This window comes from Arvicola amphibius, chromosome 14, assembly GCF_903992535.2.
Source record: "Arvicola amphibius chromosome 14, mArvAmp1.2, whole genome shotgun sequence".
NCBI classification, from domain to species: domain Eukaryota; kingdom Metazoa; phylum Chordata; class Mammalia; order Rodentia; family Cricetidae; genus Arvicola; species Arvicola amphibius.
The window spans coordinates 13,478,033-13,494,414 of NC_052060.1; the positions used below are offsets into that span (position 1 = coordinate 13,478,033).

At 46.4% G+C, this 16,382-nt stretch overlaps 1 protein-coding gene across 1 annotated transcript in view; it reads left to right on the plus strand.

Annotated features, from left to right (window-relative positions):
* Casq2 (calsequestrin 2) overlaps window positions 1-16,382 on the plus strand; it is a 57,353-nt gene that overhangs the window by 26,293 nt on the left and 14,678 nt on the right. Inside the window, exons 4-7 of the mRNA XM_038310836.1 lie at window positions 2,872-2,983; window positions 6,966-7,039; window positions 12,479-12,609; window positions 13,869-13,914. Coding sequence (XP_038166764.1) covers window positions 2,872-2,983; window positions 6,966-7,039; window positions 12,479-12,609; window positions 13,869-13,914 — 363 coding nt within the window. The remainder of the gene's footprint in view (window positions 1-2,871; window positions 2,984-6,965; window positions 7,040-12,478; window positions 12,610-13,868; window positions 13,915-16,382) is intronic.

Genomic DNA, 16,382 nt, shown 5'->3' on the forward strand with positions numbered 1-16,382 from the left:
CCATGGCACTGGGGATGCTGAGCCAGGAGGATTGTGCATGAAAGGCCAGCCTGGGCTCTATGGGGTCAGCCTGGGCTCTGTGGGGGCAGCCTGGGCTCTGTTGGGGGCAGCCTGGGCTCTGTGGGGGGCAGCCTGGGCTCTGTGGGGGAGCAGCCTGGGCTCTGTGGGGGCAGCCTGGGCTCTGTGGGGGGCAACTCTGTCCTTAAAACAAACAACAATAACATGAAGCGCTCACAGCTGGCTACCTACACTCGCAGTTTTCCAGCAGACACCCAGCAATCTCTTGTTTTCTCTCTACACTCTCAGGAGCTGGAGAAGGGCAGAAAGAGCCTGCCAAATAGAGTGTCCACAGTCTCTGCCTGTCAGTCTCATTAACGTAGAAGTCCTAGGGAATTTCAGGAAAAAGCAACACTGGAAGTCTGGACCAGCAGGGCGCTGCTCCAAACTTACCAGCTAAGAGGAGGCTTCTCGAAGCAAGTCTCCACGCTTTAAACGATAAACAGTGTGATTGACCCACCAAAGCAGTAAACCAGAATTAGGGTGGTGTTTAGACTTATCAGATTGGGGCTTTATCTCCATAAACCACAGATAATTCTGTTCTCAGTATGTGATCTGTCTTAGTTACGGTTATTATTGTTGTGATGAAACACAATGACCAAAAGCAACCTGGGGAGGAGAGGGTTTATTTGGCTTACATATCCTGAATCATAGTCCATCGAGGAAAGCCAAGGCAGGAACCAAACAGGGCAGGAACCTGGAGGCAGGAACTGATGCAGAGGCCATGGAGGGGTGCTGCTTACTGGCTTGCTCCTCATGGCTTGCTCAGTCTGCTTTGTTATAAAACCCAGGTCCACAGCCTGTGTGGCACTACCCCCAATAGGCTGGTCCCTCCCACATCAATCATTAAGAAAATACTCTATAGGCTTGCCTGCAACCAATCTTACGGAGGTATTTTCTCACCTGAGGCTCCCTCCTCTCAGATGATGATAGCTTGGTCAAGCTGGCATTATAACTAGCCAGCACGTGGCCTTTGTCTTCAAGGTGGGTGCCCTGAGGCTAGTGATGAGATGGGCTGTATCAGGACCCCATTTATCACACATCTTTATCCATATCTGTGGAGAGAAGAAAACCTACTCCCATCATTTTCCTAAAAACAAGGAATCGTTTTAGGAAGCATTTTCTCAATGCTTGACCTTTTAGCAAACTTGTCCCCACGGATCCAGAACCAGGCCACTTCTCCGTTCTCATCTCAAGTGTCGGGAAATGTTAGAGAATTAGCACAACGCAACTGGTGAAAAAGGAAAAAAAAAAGTCTTGTTTCCAAGACAACCAGGATGAAACTGGAGAGCATCACACTCGTGAGTTTGGGCACAGAAGGGCAAGCACTACACATTGCTGGCCAGAAAGCAGACATAAAAAGAGGAAGGCTGGGAGGACCAAATTCGGCATACACAGAAGGCACATCCTCCATGACCCACGTTCTCCTAATCCTCATCAGGGCCCAAGAGCATCATCAGATGTTAACACTGTCAGTGGATTCACCCCGCAATGGAGTCAGAGGCTTCATGACCCAATCACATCCCAGTGAGTGAAGCCTCAGGTGTGGGCCAAGCAATCAGCACTGGACTGGGAGAGACACTTCATATTCAAAAGACAGTGCGTGTTTTTCCTTACATGTAGAATTTAAGGTAATTGAATGTCTTTTAAAAAATAGAACAGAAAATCCATATAATGCCGGTTACCAGAGTCAGGGATGGGGTCGAACACGAGGAGATTGTGATCCATGGCATAGAGTCTCAGCGGGCAGGAGGAATAAGTAGGGTTTCCTTCCTTTGAGACAGTGTGCTCAGCACAGCAAATAAACACATGCATTTCAGATTTGCTAAGAGGGAACTCAGATGTTCTCATCACACAAATGATAAGTATCCGAAGTAATGGGTGTTAGCTAATTATTTCACAATTTATTCATATTTCCTAGCACTTTATGTTCCAGGAACACAAACAGTTATGGGCTGGAGAGATGGCTTGGTGGGTTAATGTGCTTGATGTGCAGGAACAGTCATCTGAAGGTCTGGGTTTGAATCCCCAGCACCCATGTGAAAAGCCTGCCATGTCTCCTTGGCCTGCACACCCAGGAGAAGGAGACAGGCAGTGCTGAGAGACGGCTGGCCAGCCAGCCTAGCCAGAAGAGTGAGCTCTCAGGTCAGTGAGACATCCTGCCTCGAGGCGAGGGAAAGATACAGGAAGACACTGAGACCTTGCTCTGATCTCTACATTTGAGCACACAGATCTCACACACTCACTTGGGCGCACTACACAGTCTCTCTCCTCTCTCTCTCTCTCTCCTCTCTCCTCTCTCTCTCTCTCTCTCTCTCTCTGTGTGTGTGTGTGTGTGTGTCTCTCTCTCTCCACACATATTCCTCTGTGTGTGTACACATTTTATATATATTGATAATTGTCAATTTATAACTTAAGATATAATTTAAAAAAAAACTGTCAAGAGGAATAGAGTATCCCCTCCCCAGGACAGAAAAATTCCTGCTATGCACAGTGGGGTAGAGTAGGATGTGAAACCAAGACCTTTATGTCCATGTACAGAATCATACATACACATGCAATGACACACAAAGCCATACACACACACACACACACACACACACACACATCCCTTCCAAGCTAGAAAACATGATGTGACTTAGTGTTCTTGTCATCTCACTGCCTATTTGCACAATGTGTGCCCAAGTGTCCCCTCTCTCCAAAGTGTTCTCTCTTTCACTGGGGAGAGATGATCTCTCTTATTTGAACATCTTTATGTGTGTATATGTGTGTCTGTGACCATGTCTGTGCCTCTGTGTGTGTGTGTGATTTCAGCTCATTGAAGACCCAGTGGAGATCGTGAACAACAAGCTGGAAGTCCAGGCCTTCGAGCGCATCGAGGACCAGATCAAGCTCCTCGGCTTTTTCAAGAATGAGGACTCCGAATGTAAGTTTTCTGTCAACACGAGTCTGAAGGCTAGCGCTAACAAGGGGTGCCAGGTTATCCCACAAGAGGGTGTGGCTTTAACATCTCTTTTTGATGGAGGGAGTAGAACTTGAATTTCTTCTTGTTGCCTGTGCAAAGAGACACAAACAGAAACTGTGCAAAATAGGAGGCAAGTTGAAAAGAACATTAAGGGCAGGCTGTGTGTGTGTGTGTGTGTGTGTGTGATTGTGCATGTGATTGCATTTGTGATTGTGTATATGTGTTATTGTGTGTATTATGTGTGTGTTAGTATATGTATGTTTTTGCATGTATGTTATTGTGTGTATAAGTGTGTATGTATTATTATGCATGTGTTCTACAGAACAAACTGCCTTCTCCCTCCCTCCACTCTCCCACCTGTCTGCCTCCCAATCAGGGTCTCCTGTAAAATGGGGCACCCAGTGGACATCTTCCTGATGATGGTAGTTCCTGTGGTCAGTAGCTGGAGAGAAGTAATTGATTTTGGGTGGGGATGGCTCAGTAGTTGCTAGAAAATATGGAAAATCTCTGGTCGAGCCCACAGCTGGCCATTCATCTGTGCCTACGATGCCACCACACCCTTGGGCAGATTCCAATAAAGGTTTTGTGGCCAGGTTGTGTGTGAGCCAAGAGCCCTTCTCCAGCATCACGGCAGTGGGTGTGCAGGCAAGAGAGGGTAGAGAGTGGAAGGTCTAGAGACGCATGGGGAAGAGAACAGGAAGGGTAACTTTCTGAGTAGTTAAAAAACGAAACAGAGCAGAAACCTTACCTGAGCCCTGGCATGCATGAGCTGAGAGCAGCTCTGCTTCCGGTTCTAGTTCTCCCTCTCTATTTGTTCCTACCCTCCTCCCTCCCTCTCCTTCACCAACCATGACGTGACAGCTCAGGAGGGGCCAGGGCCACAAGCAGCATAGAAAGTGCATTCCAGTACCTTCCCCTCTGCCACACTGACAAAAACCAGAACGACCCCATTTTCTAACCATCTGTGATAGCCAGGGCCTGTGCCTAGAAGATTGCCTCATGACAGGCAAGTGAGGTTGTTCTGTCCAGGCAGTTTTCTGCATTTTAACGATGGTGAAGGGGTGGGACACAAAGGTCTGATTAACTGTCTCTTGTCACTCACGGATGCAGAAGCCAGGATGTAAACTTCAGTGTTCATACCCCTAACTAGTGGGCTATGCTTGCAAGGCCTTGCAAGCCCTGTCGGGGTCGGCAGATGTGATCATGCGTGTAGGCATAAAATGAGGGTAACCTGCAAGGGATCTGGGCTTCCTGGCTTTATTATTTATTTGCTTATTACTCTTCTTATGTAATGGTAGCAAAAGGAACTGAGTTGGGAAACAAATCATATAGTTTTCTGATCTGGAAGGAGACTCTTGAGTCACTTCCAAGAACGCAGCTTTGTGACTTTAGGTATGAGGCTTAAAATAGCGGCATGCAATTCCCAAGGACAGCTTCAAGTGCCAGCCTCTCTAGTTCCTTGAAAACCACCATTGGTAACAGACTTGTTCACACACTGCATGGTGGCAGAGGAACGGGCCACACTCATTGCCTTTTCCATCACTGCTAACATTCTTTTCTCATCATTGGACACAATTTAGTCAGTCTGGCCCCTGCTCTTCATGGACCCAAGCATCCCCACATCCAGATAACGGACTCTTCTTCTTGGTCACGGGTATAATTTTATTTCTTGTAACCATGAATGGGATTGAAAACCAACCATATCGTTCCATAGCATATTATGTATGAAAAAATAAATGATGCTTTTACTTAGGAATGCATACATAGATATGGCCCAACTTGTTTTGTAATTATTAGTAAAATCTAAATACTAGCTGATGGTAGTAACTTATGCCTATAGTTCCAGTGCTTGGGATGTAGATGCAGGATGTTGAAGGGCAGCAGCTGGTGCTACAGGAGACCCTGTAATTTAAAGTTAAATTTAGTTAGATGCTCAGCCTGTGTGTATACCTGTTTGTGTGTGCATATAAGCACATGCATGTGTGTGCGAGAGTGTGCTCATGTAGATGTGGGTGCAACAGAGAACAGACTTTATTATTTTTTGTTCAATTTTTTTTATTTTTATTCATTTTTACCACAGTTACCCCTCCTTCCCTTCCTCCCACTCCCCCCCCCTTTATTTTTTTTTAAGAAACGGAGTCTCTCGCTGGCCTGGGACTTTTCAAGTAGGGGCCAGCAACCTCAGGGATCCACTTGTCTCTGCCTCCTCAACACTGAAGTGACAAGCATCTGTCACTCTGCGGGGTTTTTATTTGTTTGTTAGTTTAAATTTTATTTATATTTTAAAAATGATCTTTTCTCATTTTTTCATACCAGTCCCAGTTCCCACTCCCTCCCCTACTCCTGCTCCCCCTACACACACCTTCTCTCCACCCCACTTCCAATCCATTCTTCAGAGAAGGTAAAGCTTCCTATGGGGTCTTATTATCTGGGTTCTGGGTACTGAACCGCAGACTCGAGTCCTTGAGTTTGCCAGGCAGCTACGTAACTGACTGAGATGTTTCCCCAGCCCTGTGGTTCCTAAAACCCCATGCTCTCCCCAGAACAAAAGTCTCTTCACATTGGTGTGTTCGTCCGTTTTCCCTGGGCATCGATGAGCCAGCATTATTCTGAAACAATTTATGACAATCTTATACAAATCTGCCTAATTCCGGAGTATAAAATCCAGTGAGATAGGAGGAAGTCAATCTTCTGAAGAGTCCATCCATCATGGCGGGACTGCAGGGTTGTAAAATTTACAAGCACCACCATTCCCATCCTTGACTGGAAGGCCTGACTCCAGCCACCTCGCGCAGTCCTTGCTCAGGTGTAGTAAAGTGTAGTAAAGTGCAGCGTTCTCACACGGGTGTGGTTCCGTCCTCCCGTGACAAATTTAGATACATGTTTGAAACCAGAGTCAAGAATAGGCTTGACTTAAAATAATCTTAGAGGGTCAGGGTTTAAAAGTTAAACCTCTTTTAAGTCTTTGAACATTTCATACACACACACACACACACACACAATTTTGATCATATTCACTCCTGACTGCCCCCTGAATTCCTCCCATAACCCCCTATCATATCTCACATTATCAAACTGCCTTCTAAATATTTATATTTAACCAAGTGTGACGGCACAGGCTTTTAACCTCAGCAGCTGGGAGGAGAGGGACATGGATCTCTATTATCTTAAGGCCAGCCTGATCTACAGAGTGAGTTCCAGGACAACCAGAACTACACAGAGAGACCCCTGTCTCAAAAAACAAATCAACACAAACCAATAAATAAATACTTAAGTTTATATCCAGAGGTTTGTGTAGCTCCCAAGCCTGGCTAGAAAGCTTCTCATGGCTGTGGCTCAGTGCAGAAGCTGTGAGTGTTGGGTGTAGGTGTGGCGTCTCTATCAAGCCCTTACCCCAGGGCTCAGGGAACTTGGCGGTTCTGTCGGAAAAGGGGGCAGAGAGGATATAAGAGCTGGGGGATGGTGAGGAGGGCTGCGAAAACTACCTTGCTTTTAAAAAGGAAAACAAATCATAAGATGTACCTAGGAGCCCTTCTTTGGAGAAGCATGAAGTGCTTCATGGGGTCCTGTCTTCCTTTTAACTGTAGCTCAGAGCGGTCCGTTTATGGGCTCATTTATGCAGAAGCTGCATCTTCTGTGGTGCAGCTATAACTCTCTGCATTTGGGTGGAAGAAGTGTTTTGGTTTCTCTTTTCCCGTTGATTTAGAGTTTTCCGTGTGATTTTTTTTGAATCGGGGTTTTTCCATGTAATTTTTTCCCTTCCTCTTCCTCAGTTTCCCCTATTTCTTGCTTTCTGTTCATGAACCTGTGGGAGAAGGATGCCAGTCAGTTTCAGCTCCAACTACCTTTTGAGATGGTATTAAATAGTTATTTAACATAGTTCTCTCCAAATGTGTGGTTTGCCTCCTGCAAACGTCCCTTTCTCCTGTGACTTCCCTCCTAGACTACAAAGCCTTCCAAGAGGCAGCCGAACACTTCCAGCCTTACATCAAGTTCTTCGCCACCTTTGACAAGGGGGTAAGTACCTTTGAGAACCATTTCGACACATTCAGTGGCATGAACAATTCAAGCCCCTCATCCTTCCTTACCTCTTTGTCCACAGTGTTAGAACAGTCTGGAGAAGCACTTCTGAGGCTGTGGTTCCTATATTCAAGCCCATAACTCAAAGGGAAAAGCGAACTACTAGATCAAATGTAACCTGAATTCAAAGACAGTTTGCCCTTATTGGCTGAGGTTTAGAATTGGGATAACTTTTGAACAGAAGAGGCAAGCTGGGGAGAATGATCATTTCTTAAGTGCTTATTTTGGGCAGGAATGGGCATTGCCATCTTTCCACAGGCCCTACAAGAGGAGCCAGTATTTTCACTGTGCAAGGCAGGGAGCGATAAATGGGTTTGATCACAGTCAGCAAGAGGTAAAACTGGCTGTCATCTGAGTTTCACCTGGTGTCAAAGATGCTCTTCTGTACAGCTGTGCTCGGAGAAGGAAGCCGCGGGTGGAGTGTGTGGCTGGAGTTTGGCCTTCGCAAATGTGCAGGAGATGTTAACTAATTATAAGAACTAATGATAACCAAAGACATCTAGACCTAGGGGGAGGGGCGGTCACAACAGTGTTTTAGGCGAGGATGAACGCAGAAGCCCGAGTTGGAGCCGTCACTGGCCTCTGCTTTTGCTGAGCCAGGGTTGACTAAGATTGTAGCTCTGAGTGCTGAGGACGTAGCTCAGTTGGTATAGGGCTTGCCTAACATGCACCAAGTTCTAGGTTTGGTCTCCAGCACTGCATACAGGAGCACACAAACAGGGTATTCAAGGTCGTCCTCAGCGGCACAGGGAGTGCAAAGCTAGCCTGAGTACATGGGACCTTGTCGGAGAGAAAAGAACTGGTGTTCATCAACAGAGGAGTAGTTAAAGGAAATGTGGGGCTGGAGAGACAGCCCAACAGTCAAGAGCACTAGCTGCTCTTCCGGAGGACCCAGGTTTGAGTCCTAGCCTCCATGAAGTGGGTCACGATTATCTCCACCTCCAGTTCCAGGGTTTCTGATGCCCTCTTTGACCTCTCCAGGAACCAGGCGCACGAGTCATATACAAAACATCCGCACACATAGAATCAAAACAAAATCGATAAAATGATATGTATACATAATGACCATTTTCCAGCCACAAAGAATGAAGCTGTTTGCAGGAAAATGTATGCAATTGGAGGTCATCATATGGAGTGAATTGAGCCAGTCTAGGGAACACAGTTATCACGTTTTCTGTAATGCATGGGTTCAATATTTTATATTATATACAAAACCCTGTAGTGCACGTGACATGAAATTAGAAGTAAAACTCTCTTAGGAAAACAAAAAGGAAGACAAGGGTAGTGAAGTATGGAGAGATTATACAGTGGCATGAAAATTTCCTGATGTGACCCAGTGTAATTTTTTAAAAAAAATAAACTAAAGTGGGTTCGTGTGAAGGGAAGAAAGGAGAGAATCCTGGGCAGAGGGGCGTGGCTAATCACCAGGTCCCTAGTTTTCTGAGTGGCAGTGTGTTCAGAGTTCAGGGCAGTTTGTTTTTAGAAGTGCCTTCCGGCCTAGCCAGAGTGTGACTCCCTGTCTGTGCCTATGAAGACGGGGAGGCCAGCAAACCCCCAAAGCTGCTCTACTACCAACTAAGATAGAGTCTTAAGTGTTGCCGCTCACGTGGCCTTGTGAGGGTCACACTCTTTGAAAAGAGAGAGGCAGTTTTTGTGCCTCCCTATAGAACACAGACCGGGGACCAGGCTAATGCCACCTGGGACTTGGTGGTGGGATCCACAAGGCATGGCTGTGGTCTCCACAATGTCCAGCAGAGGGCGAATGAGCTGAAAAGCAGAGAAAGTAATGAAGCCTGGGAGGAGGAAGACAACCCGTTTGTGGCAAGGGCATCTGACCACGACAACCAACGGAGAGAGAATCCTCAAACAATAGGAGATTGCAAATCTGAGCTGGAAAAACAACAACAAGACACCCCCCCCCCCAAACAAAAAAAACAGCCTCGCAGCTACTGAGGACATTACAAAGTCCAGGAAGAAGCGGCTGCTAGGAACACAAGATCAGTGATCAGTTTGGGTCAAGTTTTTCACACAATGAGACAACATTCAACACAGTGGTCTTTCTTTTTCTTCGTGGATTCGTCCATTCAGTTAGCAAGTTATTTACCGAGTGACTTCTAGGCTTCCAGGACTCAACAGCATCAAGCAAGACAAAAGAGGGAGTTTTGAAATATTTATTTTATTTTAATTATGCATGAGAGAGAAAGAGAGAGAGAGAGAGAGAGAGAGAGAGAGAGAGAGAGAGAGAGAGAGAGAGAGAGGGAGGGAGGGAGGGAGAGAGAGAGAGAGAGAGAGAGAGAGAGAGAGAGAGAGAAGCCCACAGATCCCCTTGGAATGGAGTTACAGGTGGCTGTGAGCCCCATAACATGGGCGCTGGGAATTGATCCAGTCCTCTGCAGGAACAGTATATGCTTGTAACTGTTGATCCATCCTTCTGGCCCTAGGACTCTAAAGTTAAAAGCAAACAAGAAACAAAAACAAAACAAAAACTCCTCCCAGGGACCTTTACAAGACACGCGGGTTTGGGACCCACATGGATCCCTGTGCAGGCTACCCTAAAGCTGCCCTTCTTCTTTTTGGGACCAGTGAAATGAAGATTTAGTCTGTTGAGTCACACTGGGGCATGGAGGAGCTGATAGAGAACAGAGATGTGGAGAAGGTCCAGGTCCCTGCTCACCTGACTCTTCATTGCTGACCACGAGACTGGCCTGTTAAACTGCAGCAAAGTTACAGTCAAAATCCCCGTGTATGCAAAGGCCAGGAAAATATTCATTGTCTTTTGTAGTTTGCTTGGAAGTACCAAGCTTTATTTGAACTAAAGTAAAAAAAAAAAAAAAAAAAAAAAAAAAAAGAAAAGAAAACCATGGGCAATTTTATTTTTATGGAACTCTCTGGTATCTGAGAGTACAATGCATCATTATGTAATTGTAACACCCGTGAGCCAGGTTTTGCTAGAGTCTTGCCCTGGACAAGAAATTAGCAAGAAAGCCTTGCTAAATACTTACAGACAAACTGAGCTAATAAATCCATTGGCCAACTCTCCTTCAGTCCCTGCTATCCAAAATGCAATCATCCAAGGCTGGAAAAAAGAGAAGTACAGGGCTACCATGCAGATGGTGAGGGAGGAAAGAGCCAAGAGACTGTTGGAAATCTTAGGCTCTTCCGGACTAGAATTTAAGGCCTCAACAATCCAATTTTACATCCATAGACTTGACATTGCAGACTAAGGCAGTAGCATCCAGGATCCAGAGACCCTGTGTACAGGCGCCTGTGCACACACAGACATGCACATGCCTGTGGGTCTGACCAGATCTCACCTTCAGGTCACGATGACTTCCCCTGATGTAGGGCAGAGTAATGAGAACTCATGACAGACGACAACAAAACATCTCGTTAGAATGCAGGCTGCCAATGTAGTTAATTACGGAACATCTACAGATTCCTTTCTTTACATGGTCAAGGAGAAGGGAATTCTCAAAAGTAAAGGATGTCGGAATACGAGAAACTAGAGGGAGCGCTTACTTTTCGCTCCGAGTGTAGATGTGGCCCTGCCCTTCTCATCCTGATGAATCGCCCACCCAAATTGTTCTTCGTCTGTAAAACAGAGCGGAGCAGTACTCTGGCCACGTTCATAGCGAGCACTGCATAGCGTAACCAACCTAAATTCTCTGCAGGGGTGGCCAGCACATAGAAAGCAAGCCACATGCTTGATAGGATTACAGTTTTTGTTCAAAGTAATCGTTTCTCATCAGCCAGAAACCCGGCTCTTAGAACATGAGTGAGTGAGGGAACCTGGAGAGCAGGACCTGGGACTTTCAAGTTTGTTGTACCATGGGTAGGTGTGCAAAGGATTGTGTCATTACAGGCCATGGTCTGATTGCTCCTCCCAATCAAGTGTAAGGAAGACTCTCTCCTGCTTCCTGACTCTCCCTCTCCTCCCTCTCTCTCTCTCTCTCTCTCTCTCTCTCTCTCTCTCTCTCTCTCTCTCTCTCTCTCTCTCTCTCTCTGTGTGTGCTGGGGTTTGAACCTCACTCATGCTAGACAGAGTTCCGTACCCCTGAACCTCATCCCTCATCCCACTCTTTATCTTGAGACAAGATCTTCATAAGTGAGACTAGCCTTGAACTCACTCTAGTTTAATCTGATGTTGAATCTGCAATTCCCCTGCCTCAGCCTCCCTAGGGCTGGGGTTATATGGGCTTACACCAAGGCCCAGCCTAACTGTAGTTCTTCCTGTGGCTTGTTGGCTTCAACCCTGCCTAGGATGCTGGAACTGAAGCTTGTCTTTTGGAATGTAGCGACCGGGAATTAATAGCAAGTGATGACACTTATGGACAGAAGTGTTTCCACAGAATAGACCTCTTTGTGGAAGAGCTTGTGTAACACCCATCCTTCCCCCAGTAGTCCCAATCCCTGGGTTACTGGGTCACTGCGCTCTGGTTACCACCACCAGGTGTCAGCTCCTAGGCAGTGGTGTGAAGTTTAAAAGGAGCCACTGTTCTATCCTGTGCTTTCTTGGACCATGGCTCGGAGCCGGAGAATGGCATTTGGCTTCCTATTGAGCCTTGCACATTCCAGGCCTCTCAAAGCATGTCGCAACGAGAGGTCCTGAGCTCAGCAACTCTGCAGGCAAACACAGCAACCATTCTACCCTGACAAAGCACTGGTGTGTGGCCCCTTTAACAAGAGAGAAAAAAAAATCTGCCAGGCTTCGGGTGCTTTCTTTGAGCTTAGTTATAGGGTGAGCCACTCGTCCTGGCTCCTTGGGAACAATCTGCACTTTAGCACTGAAAGTTCGAGATCCCAGGGAGCCTTTTTCTCCTAGGCAAAGGAGAGCAGCTAGTTAGTTGTCTTATGGCTAGGCAGTTCTTGGTGCCCAACAAAACACCTAGCAAGCTTGGGACAGAGACTGAGCCCTTGTAGGTCCCAAGCTGCGACTCAACTAGTAATTAGAGTTTATGAGCAGATTAAGGACAGGTGAATGGCCTGGCTTTTGATTCTGTGAACCTGTGTACGATAATGATTTCCATCAATTGACTTTTCCATCCAAATTATTTCAGTTAAAGTCACCCTGTGAGCAGGCTCTCTCATCCGGCCCTGGCAAACGCAGCAGAGGGAAGATAACCACACACTTGTGTTCCCCACTTGGTATCCATGCTTATTCCCAGTCCTTTTCTATTGAGTCTTCTTTGATGGCAGATTAAACCCAGCCCAGACTACAAGCAATAGAGTCCCTGCTACTTCAACATTTAAGTTAAAATTACCCCTAAGCGCTCACGCTGTTACCAGAGAAGATAAGCACCCTCTCTTGGGTAGATAGCCCCCTGCTCCTCGAGGCCAGCAATCAGTGAGTGATTGTCTGATTTCTGCCTGTTACAGGTGGCAAAGAAGTTGTCCTTGAAGATGAATGAAGTTGGCTTCTACGAGCCGTTTATGGATGAGCCCAGTGTCATCCCTAACAAACCCTACACAGAAGAGGAGATTGTGGAGTTTGTGACGGAGCATCAAAGGTACCTGTGGGGGTCGGGGTGAATCTGGGTAATGGCCAACCGTCCAAAGCCACCAAGAACAACAGCTTAGAATAAGACACCCAACAGAACAGAGCTGGCCACTGTGGCTTTGGCAGTCATTGGCCAATATCAAGGATGTTACCACTTCTGAATGAGGCCCTACACTTGCAGGTAGGGTTAGACTACCTCATAGACTACCCAAGCAAGAGTAAGATAGGAACAAAACTCCACAGTTATAAGGGCAACTCCTATATGTAGGGCAACATTCCTGGTGCTTTATGGGAGGAACTTTGGCTACTCTACAACCTTGGAGTTGTTATTCTCCCAATGTCTCAGACAGCAGGTAAGACTGAGTGATTAAAGTAATAATATAGCCAGGGCCAGTTCTACAGGCAGCTCCCGGGATAGGGATGTTTGCTAAGACTCAGAACATCTCTAGCAGAGATCCACAAAAATTTTTCACTGAAGAACCACATAGTAAATATTTACACAGTTCTGGGGTCAAAGGGCCTCTGTCGCAGCTGTTAAGCTCTGGGCTTGGAGCATATAAGCAACCCTCGTTCACATGTAAACAAATGGGTGTGGCAGAGTCCCGGGCAGGGTCTAGTCACACAAACAAGAGGCCTTGGCCTGGTCTGGCCTACCAGCTCGAGTCCTCTGCCTCTGGAGCCACCTGGGCACACAGGCCCCGGTAGTGAGTCCATGGTCTCACCTTTCCTTCCTCCCTGACATGAACAAACGTGCTCACCAAACCTGAAGCACCATGACCCCGACACCTAGACAGTCCCTGAGGAAAGACAGCACCGGGGGAGGGGTAAACATGATGCCTATTGTTGAGGTTTTTGATGGATGACCCTAATGTTTAAAACTGGCATTCTGCATAGAAATAATTGTTGTGTGCCCTATTTTCTTGTTCAGGATTGACTCTGGAGTTCTCAGGAGTGGTCCCTTTCTTTGAGGAGGGGACAGTGGGAAGGAGCTGTCTCTGCTCCCTCTGACCCATCCCCACGTACTTGGATCTAACAAATCTGACTAGGCTGAGTGGGCTCCTTGGAGCTAAGGAGTCTGTGACTAGGCTGAGTAGGTTGGGCCTAGTTCTCTCCTGACAGGGCAGGTGGGAAAGCTCTGCTTCCTTGGGGCAGAAGTGAATTTAGGGCTCCTTAGGCTCAAGAAAGCGAGCCAGCGTCTAATTTGCGCGGAGCTGAAATTCAGTGTCTCCTGTGGTGATCCCTACTCAAGGGAACTCCTCTCTTTTGCAGACCCACCCTACGTCGCTTGCGCCCGGAGGACATGTTTGAAACCTGGGTAAGGAAATGGCAAAACCTTGTGGTGTGTGTCCCTCAAGAAGGAATCCTCTCAGTGCCAAGTCTTATTGACCGGGTTGAGCATCTAGAGTGAAGTATTGGGAACATGGATGGCCTCGTGCTCATGTAAAGCCTAGGTGTCCATGGATCCAGTATAATCCTCCTGGGTACTAGTCTCTAGGAAATATTGCTCAAATTCATTTCCCATAGAGGTTGGCTTCCATGCAGATGCCACCAGCTGGGTCGGGCAGCACAGTCGAAGAAGCCCATTCTACAAAGTCGTAGAGACCTGGATTCAAGTCCAGTATCTGCCACTGAGTATTCTTGTATCTAAAGCATGTCCCGTGGTCTTTCTGACTTTCTATGGACAAAAAACAACCAGAGTCTGGGGGTGTTTTCTAGGCCATTGCTGGTGTCTCACTTAGAGCCGCCAGCTCTCTGATGTGGGAAAAATACCACTTTAGCCCATTTCACATAGGGAAAAACTATGATCAGCCGAAGTTAACTACTCAAGGACACAGAACTAATAAGCGTTAGTTCTTGGGATGCAAGGCTATCTGGACCCAAATCTCATGTTTTCTCCATATCCCTCCCTAAAGTGGCCATGTCCCCGCCCCACAGGCTACCTCTGTGGTGTTGGGCATTAAAATGAAAACATTTATTTACTTTAAATTTAAACTTACAGTTGGGCACCATGGTTGCCCAGGGAGGAACTCACACTCCCAGCATTGGACTTGCTTCTGTTTCTGAAAGCACAGTACACATTCAGGGGACTCATCTTTAAAGGGCTTGTTACCGAGTGTAAAGGAATGGCAAACGCCTATAACGCTGTCCAGACTTCTGACATTCCTTCATGACGTCATCTAGAAAGATCAGTCCCCAGAACCACATGATCAAATTTAAAATTTTGAAAGTAAAACAAACCAAAAAAAGCAAAACAACACCCCACAAATCTCATAATGTTTTCAGAAAGCTTATGGTTTTGTATCGGACCTCATTCAAGTTATACATCTTTTGGCATAACCTGTGGGCTGGGAGCTGGGCAAGCAAGCATTTCTTTTAAAAACTCTTTTTGCTTTCGAATCATTTCAGATTTATAAAATAATGTGGAAAAATCTATTATCTCTTCACCCAGAGTCCTCAAAAAGGTTGATATTTTACCCCTTTGGTTTTTTTCTCTCTCTTCTTATATATTTGAATATGCTCATAAGCAAATTCATATGTGTCAATATATTTCAGTGCACTTTGAGAGTTCTGTAGCTGACATAAAAAAAAATCCCAAAATATTTTAAGTGCTTTTCTCTCGTGGTCATAGGGATAAAAATCCAGAAATCATTCGACACCAGCCTGGTCTACAAAATGAGTTCCAGGACAGCCAGTACTGTTACACAGAGAAACCCTGCCTCTAAAAACAAAACGAAACAATCCAGAAATCAATATTCAACATTACTCAAATTGGCCAGGAGTCCCACCAGTATCTTTTGTTGCAAGAGAAAGCCTTTTTTTTTTTTTTTACACTGGCCCAGCATCTAATGCAGATTCTGACACTTGCACTTGGGCGTTATATTTCTTCATTGCCCTTGACCCTAGAACAGGTTCCCAGGCTTTCTTCCAAAATCTGAAATACCATTTTAAACTGAGAACACATATTGCTTTTTCTTGTCTGTGGTGTCTTCGGTCCTTCTTTTCTTTATCCTGAGGACATTCATGATCGCCAAGTCTCTGGGGAGAAAGAGAACACAGCTGCAGAAACCTCCCCACTCCCAGACTCTGCTCACCGACCCTGTCACACCCAAGACCAGGATTTCCAAGCCTGTGTCCCCTCCCTGCCCCTGAGCCTATGAGCTTCTGAAATCCTCCCCTTACCACACAGACAGACATTTATCACCTTGAGGTGATAAAGGTGGGCAGGATGTGTCTGCCTGGCTCTGCTGCCACTAACTCTTTTTACTGTTTTTTTTTTTTTTCCGCTGAATAAGTTGAATCAAAACAAAGAAGAAGAGAGCGAGAGCGGTTTGTTCCTTTCCAACATTGCATTCTGGACTGGTCACATGATCTGGCCAGCCCTTGTTCAAATCCCCAAAAGAGGGAGAGGGTAGCACGGGTCCTTCTAGACGTCTTCGCAGTTTTGAAAAGGAAAAGCAGGCACCAGTTGGTCAGAATGACTGGTGAGGAGCCAGGTCCATGCCTCTCCCAGCCCCTGTGCCCAAGCGGGGGGGCACCGCTCCAAAGAGCAGCGTCTCGAAGGGCCACTTGTCCACAGCAAGTTAAACTACAGGTGTCGCCGATAGGGACCACTTCGCGACTTAAAAGCCTTCACTGCAATCCACTCTTGCTGGCCTTACAAAACAGTTGCACAGGACAGGGGAGTGAGCCAGTTCACTCAATTTAGCCTTAGCTCTCTGCAGTAGTGCAGGTTTTTAAGACAGCAGCCCACAAAAAGCCATGCCTGCCTTAGCACTGAAGAAA